At 43.2% G+C, this 9,052-nt stretch overlaps 1 protein-coding gene and 1 non-coding gene across 2 annotated transcripts; both read left to right on the top strand.

Annotated features, from left to right (window-relative positions):
- Positions 1–994: 994 nt before the first annotated feature.
- LOC149463854 (protein kinase C theta type-like) lies at positions 995–3,847 on the top strand. The gene is given in 4 exon segments (XM_089674693.1): positions 995–1,068; positions 2,180–2,381; positions 3,030–3,425; positions 3,545–3,847. Coding segments are annotated over 4 exon segments (975 nt in total).
- A 4,904-nt stretch (positions 3,848–8,751) lies between these two features.
- On the top strand, positions 8,752–8,834 carry TRNAL-CAG (transfer RNA leucine (anticodon CAG)). The gene has a single exon. It is a non-coding gene; the product is annotated as a tRNA-Leu (tRNA).
- The last annotated feature ends 218 nt before the right edge of the window (positions 8,835–9,052 follow it).

Here is a 9,052-nt window from a genome sequence, read left to right as displayed (position 1 = left end):
AGTGGTCTCTCTACAGTAGTTTGACATGCCCCATTGATGAGTCAGAGCTAATGCTCTCCAATCAGCAAAGTTCTTGCTCCATGCTGACTGGAGAGCCCTGGACTCTGATTAAGAAAGGCATTTGCTGAACCTCTGCACAGAGATCCCCACAGAGAGCAAAAGTCCCACTCTGAAGCATGCTGGCAGGACACAGGCTTTTGTATTCAGGTTGTGGCTGCTTTTCGATTAAAAACCATGAAAAGACTTTTATTGCGCATATTTTGCTTTGTTGCATCTGCAATGTAGTTTGCTGATTTCAGCTGAAAGTTTAATTGGGCTTCCAAGTATATAACACAGAAGTAATCCGGGTGGTGAAATGTAGTTGTAAGGACAATGGCTTTTTCATGAAGCAATGGGTTGTGGTGGAATAGGGGGTCTCACTTTTCTTCATTGACTTATATCTCTGTGCAGCGGGATAAGTGAGACTCCAGACAGGAGTGAGAGAAGGCCCTGGAATTTGAGCAGTTTCACCAATGTAGACCCTGTGATGAATAAAATGCAATTTTAGTGATTCTAGCCATTACTGTGCACCCATAAATGACATATTCAATGTGAATAAACTTCACCAATTGTCAGCTCTAATTTTCTTTCCCTCTTTCCCCTCCAGGTGGTTTTGGCATCACAAATCTCCACTGATAAGCTGATGGCTGTCAAAATCCAGAATAAGAAAGACAACAAGTTTGAAGATCTCCTTAAGGAGAGCCAAATAATGAAGAAAGTTCATGCCAGCCCTTTCTGCACTCATGTATATGATGTTATGGTGACAGAAGTAAGTAACTCCATCCTCTACTTATTATGTGGCAGAGGTCGCTGTTAAATGGTTATCCTCTCGGGATACTGCTATAAGTGACACCTACCTCTCACAACCTACAAAGATGAATAGGGATTCACGGAGCAAATCATTTCTATAACCTCAATCTTTCTTTCCTCTGTGCAGGATCATGTATGCTTCGTCATGGAATACCTGAGTGGTGGAGACCTGGATCACTTCTTGGAACAACGCAAACCAGTAAATATTGAGACAACAAGGTAAGTCAATAGGAGTGCCATGATAATAGTGATGGGGGTAGAACATAGAACTGTAGATAGATCACAGCAGTGTGTAGACGTGTTCTAGAAACAAGATAGGTAAGATAATAGGGTAGACTTGTTCTAGATACAAGATAGGTAAGACAATAGGGTCACATGATTATAGGGATGTAGAACTTAGTACTGTAGATAGAGCACATCAATGTGTAGACTTGTTCTAGATACAACATAGGTAAGACAACAGGGTACCATGATCATGAGGATAGAGGTAGAACCTAGTACTGTACATAGATCACATCAAAGTGTAGGCTTGTACTAGACACGAGATTGCGGTGGGAAAGTCTGATATTCAGTAAATCTGTCCTTTCTAGGCTCTCCCTATACATATACAATGAGTAGACATCCCAGGCACCGGATATATCTCAGAAAACGTCTAGTGAGACTGATTCTGGACAATCTGTCTTACTCTGAGAATGATCTGTAAGCGTGCACCTACAGATGTTGTCCATATACATACTGTTATATCCAATCCATCCGTTACTGGTCAATTCATCATCCAGTGGAAGCCTTCAACTTTCCATCTGATTGGGCAACCTTTAACCCATCTCTTCTCAGCTTTACCAGCTATCATATTGTATGGGGGCCTATCAAAGAACCAATTCGATTTATATCTAACAAGTCCTTGTACAACATCATTTTTGATAAAGTTAGTTTGTAAATGTAGAACATTTTTTGTAGTTTTGGATGGAGCAGGAAAGCTTTTTTTAGCTTGCTTTCTGTTTTGGTCTTACATACACTTTAAGAGAGACTGTACAATCACATTCAGTCGTATTTGGACACCTTTTACTATCACAAAAAAATAGTGAAAATTTGCAAAGCCTATTTGCTACCAATTCATCGGCGATTTCAAATACCAGTATAAAACACTTCTATGTACAGTATTGTGCTAAATTCTGTCCTTACTGATAATATTTTCTTTCAACATAATTTAGTTATAGCAAAGGATACCTGACTATATCTGACCATTGAAGTGTTATCATCAATATTTTATTGGCTTTGGCTTAGATTATAATAAAATGCTTCATATCAATCTTTTCTCTCTCTCCATCAGATTCCTCACTGCGGAGATCATTTGCGGTCTGGAGTTCCTTCATGGCCAGGGGATTGTACACCGGGATCTGAAACCGGAAAACATTCTGCTGGATAGCGTTGGACATGTGAGAATCGCCGACTTTGGCTTATCAGCAATGGGTGTGGGCATGTCCCGGACCCTGACAGACTGGTACGGCACTCCACTGTACGTTGCTCCAGAAGTAAGTATTAGATCATTTTTGTTTTCCTGTCTTCTTGACAGTATTCAGTAATACTATTACAAATATATTATTACTATAGTAATATTCAGTATTAAAGTGTTACTAAACCCACAACAGTAAAATCAGTCTGTATATACAGTAAAACATGCTTGTTATACTCACTTTGGAACCTAAAAGGTTAATCCTCTGTCTTGTGTAAAAAGGCTGTTTGAGCCTGACTTCTCTGATCCTCCCCTTCTTCCAGTGTCCCTCTCTTATATGCTGATAAGGCATATTGTGTGGAGAGACATTGCACATGCTCAGTTTGGTGTGCATTGCAAGAGAGGTTTTTTTATTTTATTGGGAGAGTGTATGTGATCAGCACAGGGCTAATCAGCACTGTCCAGACAGAGGTCAGGAGTTATGAAAACTCTTCCTACAAGCTTTAACTAGTGCTCTGCTGGACACTGAGAGAAGTCACAAGACTGCTCTAACTGCTGATGAGAAAAGGGATTTAGCAGTTTATATCTACTAAAATAATTCCACTTCCATGTTCTGTGTACTGTGGGAGACCAGATATAGTGAATGCAGAGTCCTGGGTTTAGTAACACTTTAAGTAGTATTCTTGTCAGTAATCAGTATTGACCATTCTTTTTGATATTTCCACAGATCTACTTAGGTCTTCAATATAATTATGCCGTTGACTATTTCTCCCTTGGAGTTATAGTCTTCGAGATGGCGACTGGAAATCATCCATTCGACCGCCCAGAAAACAACTTAGACACCAGCTCGGAGAGCGACTCGGACACCAGCTCGGAGAGCGACTCGGACACCAGCTCGGAGAGCGGCTCGGACACCAGCTCGGAGAGCGGCTCGGACACCAGCTCGAAGAGCGACTCGGACACCAGCTCAAAGAGCGACTCGAACACCAGCTCGGAGACTGACTCGGACACCAACTCATCGCCCATCAGAGTCAGCAAGGTGCTCAAAAACTCCATCTGCAACCATCATCCAAGTTTTCCCATTGACTTCAGTATGGATCTCCAGGACCTCATAGGGGATAAAGTAAGTAAACACCACCTATAGCATGCAAAAAATAGATATTCTTTTATTATTATAAAAGTAGAATTTCATTATTATTGCCTTTTGTAAAATAGCTAACCTATTTTTGTATATTTTTACAGCTCTTATGCAAATGCCCCGACAAAAGACAGAGACGTGTTAAAGATCTGAGAAGCCACCCATTTTTCTGGGAGGTAGACTGGCTGAAAATGGATGCTGCCGAAGTGAGTCCACCATTTACCATGAAGATAAAGATGGAGATGGAAGAAATCATACCTTCTTCCAATGAGGAGCAGGAAGATCAGTTTATAGAAGAGGATAAGGAGCTTCATTGAGGGTTCTGATTTACCAGCAGCAGACGGGGAGAAATACAAAGACCACAGGTGCTATCAGCTCCCCCTGCAAAAGAACCCCCAGTCATCTAAGAACAACAGACTGGCTGCAACAGGAGGTTGGAGACAGTGGGCACAATTCACTAAGCGGTATCTTACCGCATCCGAGTATGTAGTAGGATACCGCACAGCATTTAAAAAAAAAAAAGTGAATTCGCTAAAAAACGCTACTAAAATACCGCATGAGTTATTTTATCAAGTCATGCAGTAAAAGCACCTTGTCCCCACATTGATGGGGACAAGGGCCTCTTTCCCACAACTGTGGCCTGTGGTTGTGGGGGGCTAATCGGGAACCTGGAAGCCCCCTTGCATGTATTGCACTAGCTGTGAGGGAAGGTTGGAGGCCAGTAGTTTTTTCCGCAGGTGTGCGTTGGACCGGCTGTGAGGGGAGGTTGGAGGCTGGTAGACTTTGTTCGAAGGCGTGTGTTGGACTGGCTATTTGGGGAGGTTGGAGGCCAGTAGTTTTTTCCGCAGGTGTGCGTTGGACCGGCTGTGAGGGGAGGTTGGAGGCTGGTAGACTTTGTTCGAAGGCGTGTGTTGGACTGGCTATGAGGGGAGGTTGGAGGCCAGTAGTCTTTTTCCGCAGAATTGTGTTAGACCAGCTGTGAGGGGAGGTTGGGGGCTTGTAGACTTTATTTCTCAGGCATGTGTTGGACCAGCTGTGAGGGGAAGGTTGGAGGCTGGTAGCCTTTTTCTCTCAAGCGTGTGTTGGATTGGCTGTGAGGGGAGGTTGGAGGCCAGTAGTCTTTTTCCGAAGGAGCGCATTGGATCGGCTCTGAGGGGAGTTTGGAAGTTAGTAGACTTGGCTTGAAGGAGTGCGTTGGACTGGCTGTGAGGGGAGGTTGGAGGCCAGTAGTTTTTTTCGCAGGTGTGCGTTGGACCGGCTGTGAGGGGAGGTTGGAGGCCGGTAGACTTTGTTCGAGGGCATGTGTTGGACTGGCTATGAGGGGAGGTTGGAGGCCAGTAGTCTTTTTCTGCAGGATTGTGTTAGACCAGCTGTGAGGAGATTTTGGAGGCTGGTAGACTTTGTTCGAGGGCGTGTGTTGGAGTGGCTATGAGGGGAGGTTGGAGGCCAGTAGTCTTTTTCCGCAGAATTGTGTTAGACCAGCTGTGAGGGGAGGTTGGGGGCTGGTAGACTTTATTTCTCAGGCATGTGTTGGACCAGCTGTGAGGGGAAGGTTGGAGGCTTGTAGCCTTTTTCTCTCAAGCGTGTGTTGGATTGGCTGTGAGGGGAGGTTGCAGGCCAGTAGTCTTTTTCCGACGGTGCGCATTGGATCGGCTCTGAGGGGAGTTTGGAAGTTAGTAGACTTGGCTTGAAGGAGTGCGTTGGACTGGCTGTGAGGGGAGGTTGGAGGCCAGTAGTTTTTTTCGCAGGTGTGCGTTGGACCGGCTGTGAGGGGAGGTTGGAGGCCGGTAGACTTTGTTCGAGGGCATGTGTTGGACTGGCTATGAGGGGAGGTTGGAGGCCAGTAGTCTTTTTCTGCAGGATTGTGTTAGACCAGCTGTGAGGAGATTTTGGAGGCTGGTAGACTTTGTTCGAGGGCGTGTGTTGGACTGGCTATGAGGGGAGGTTGGAGGCCAGTAGTCTTTTTCCGCAGGATTGCGTTAGACCAGCTGTGAGGGGAAGTTGGGGGCTGGTAGACTTTATTTCTCAGGCTTGTGTTGAACCAGCTGTGAGGGGAATTTGGAGGCTGGTAGCCTTTTTTTCTCAAGCATGTGTTGGTTTGGCTGTGAGGGGAGGTTGGAGGCCAGTAGTCTTTTTCCGAAGGTGTGTATTGGATCGGCTCTGAGGGGAGTTTGGAAGTTAGTAGATTTGGCTTGAAGGAGTGCGTTGGACTGGCTGTGAGGGGAGGTTGGAGGCCAGTAGTTTTTTTCGCAGGTGTGCGTTGGACTGGCTGTAAGGGGAGGTTGGAGGCCAGTAGTCTTTTTCAGGAGACCAGAGTGGGCAGTCACACTCGAATGGTCGTGCCCCCTCTCCAGAGAGAATGGGACATTGTGTGTGCCATATAATAGAGACAAAATAAATCTACAATAAAATTAAAAATAAAAACTATGCATTTAATTGTTTCATCGTTAAAAAGTGAAGACACGCTTCGCATATTTAAAACCAAAACGGTCTATAGAGATAACATCAACATGGTTTTGGAATCATATCATAAAGAAACATGAGCGTGTAGGATCAATGTATTTCGCTATAAATTGCTTGCTCAGGATCCACACTCATACAATCATAATATACAAATTTCTAAAATAGACAAACATTGACTAAACTGATAATCACTAAACGGTGGACAAAAGTTGGGGAAAAAAAATGCAAACACAGAGAGCAAAAGAGACCCCAGGAGTGGAAAAAGCAACCCATGGGGGGACTAATAGATAAAGGACCCAGACAAAGGGACGCACCAAGAATACAGGGTGCATATAAAATTATAATTGTATTGTAACACTTACCCAATATTACCTGCAAATATATTAAAAGTTGAACTCTAATTCAGAAATGCTTATTTGAATGAGAGAAGGACAGTTGACCACAATACGATTTTTCCAAGTACTTATTATAAAGGTACTGATATGTAGTCCTAGATGAGGGCAAGAACATACAACAAATATAACTTAGCTGCTATTCATCATATATATTCATACTTTCCCTCGCCACACATTCTAATCTTGTATCTTTAAGGACAAGATCAACATGCAAATAGCTTGCAGAAAACTGTAGGTCGAGATGGCCAGTTACGGCTTACACCAATTATTCAAATATACCTTGTCCTCCATACACTAACCACTCAAAAGAACGGCCATCAGAACTTAAAATTGGCCTAAAACATGAAAAAGAAAAAACAGAACTAGCGAGCTTCACCAAGGTGAAAGGAAAAGTTGACATAGTCCAAGAGAAGCATCAAGCATAGGTTGTAAGATGCAGTCTTCGCGCTTGCAGAGCCACGCTGCGGCGCGATCTGTCACCGGCCGTGTACCTCGGACGCGGCCGATGACAGATCTGAGTACCGGCCCCCGTTGCTGGTACCATGTGATCTGCTCAGGTCACATGACAGTTGTATACAATGAATGGCTTCATTCATGCCATCCATTGTATACTAGTGTCTAGCTGTGAATGGTCACAGCGATCACATGCACATGTCATGTGATTTGCTGTGGCCAAATCACAGCTAAGCAGAAAAAAAAAAAAAACCCTGAATGAATCGATTTTTTTCATTTTCAGAAAAATTATGACAAAAAAAATACAACTTCAAAAAACTCGCCATGTCTCTTATGAAGTACTTCGGACTGTCTACTTTGCAAAATGGGGTCATTTGGGGGATATCTGTACTGTTCTGACATTCTTGGACCTCAAGAAATTAGATTGGCTGTCAGTACTTCAGGATTGATCAATATTCATATATATCCCATAGATTGTGAACTCTATAACTTTCCTACAAACTAAAAAATACATCCTAATTTGGGTTATTTTCACCAAAGACATGTAGCAGAATACATCTTGGTCTAAATTTATGAAGAACAATTATTTATTTGCAAACTTTTATAACAGAAACAAAGAAAAACGTGTTTTGTTTTCAAAATTTTCGGTCTTTTTTTGTTAATTTAGCAAAAAATAAAAACCCTGGCGATGATTAAATACCACCAAAAGAAAGCTCTACTTGTGTGAAGAAAATGATAACATTTTAGTTTGGGTACAGTGTTGTCTGACCGCGCAATTGTCATTCAAAGCGTGAGAACGCTGAAACCTGAAAAATGGCCTGGGCAGGAAGAGGGTAAAATTGCATGGTATTTAAATGGTTAAGTGCTTCCCATACATTATGCAATTTTCTTTCACTCCAGGAGTGGAAGGAAAGAAAATTGCTTGATTTCCCCATCAACACAGTCAATGTGGAAGGGGAAATCCCTCCCACAGCGATATTGTATTCTGACAGCAGGAGGTCTCCCCGCAGTTGCCATCAGAATACAATATTCCCTGCTGCCGGCTATAGCCAGTTGCAGTGATTGTACACCCTGACAGGCTGATTGTACTGAAGTCGATCAATAGACTGCACTGGCACCTGGGAATAGATCGCGACGGGTACATCGGGTATGGGTACGTTGCTTTGCCCAGAGCTGCCACCCATTCGCTATGTACATGGGGGCTGGGCTGCAAGTAAAGTCAAACATGTTTTTTTTTTTACATACCGTCACCAGTGTAGTAAAGCGTCACAATATGACAGGTGTGGCAGTAATCAGGGACACTGACTGGTGACAAGAAAAAAAAAAAACAAAACCTAAAAAAAGTTTTTTTTTAATATTATTTTTTTACTACTTCCATCAGAGTAGTTCATTGTTATCATAGTAACATTGAACTACTCTGGGGGGGGTGATTAGGTTTTTTTTTTACTTTTACACTTTGCTGGTGTAAGTACATTGCGCTAGCGATGCTATGAACTGTAATTAATAGATTAAGTTCATGACAGTTTAGGATACTAGTGATCTGTGATTGGCTACAGCTAATCACATGGTACAGGGTGCTCTGATTGACCCAGATACCATGTGGTACCATGTGAGTCAAACACAGCTCACTAGTATCAGAAGCAAAGCTGGTTTGAATGAAATTCACAACAGCTTTGTAGACATAGTGATCACATGATCACTGGGTTTCCAATTACTGGGATCCACATTTCACTACATCCAGTGGACACAGCGTTTGTGGGGGGGGGGGTGGGTGTCAGTACAGGAAGAGCGACATCCACATAGCTCTGCCACAACATGGGCGGTTGGCAGGTGGTTATACTTTATTATTACGAACACAAAAAAAGTCGCATCAAAGCTGCACACAAGCCACATTAAAGTCTTACCCATTCAAAGTTGTAACCGTCCAAAGTTGCATCATACGCACGAATACGCACTACATATGAGTGTCATCAGGATCGCACTGGGAGGGCACTCAACAGGTCAGAATGGCCGAGCGGTATAAGGCACTGCGTTCAGGTCGCAGTCTCCACTGGAGGCGTGGGTTCGAGTCCCACTTCTGACAGCAATTTCAGCTTTTCATATCTTGCTCTTTAGGTTCTCTTGCTCGTTTAGCGCTCTATCTCTAGTGAAAAAAAAATCTGCTGCAGGGAAAAAAAAGTTCCTGACCTTTTCCAAAAAGTGCATTGGCTCAAAACACATAGATGTGAACGCATAGTGCGTTTCTGCAAACTGGAAAACACACTGAAATCTGCACAAGTGTGAACCTAGGGGAAAGGATTG

The sequence above is a fragment of the Staurois parvus genome, unplaced genomic scaffold (assembly GCF_062004578.1).
Source record: "Staurois parvus isolate SC_StPar_1 unplaced genomic scaffold, SC_StPar_1.0 ptg000151l, whole genome shotgun sequence".
NCBI classification, from domain to species: Eukaryota; Metazoa; Chordata; class Amphibia; order Anura; family Ranidae; genus Staurois; species Staurois parvus.
This window is presented reverse-complemented; position numbering and strand designations above follow the sequence as displayed.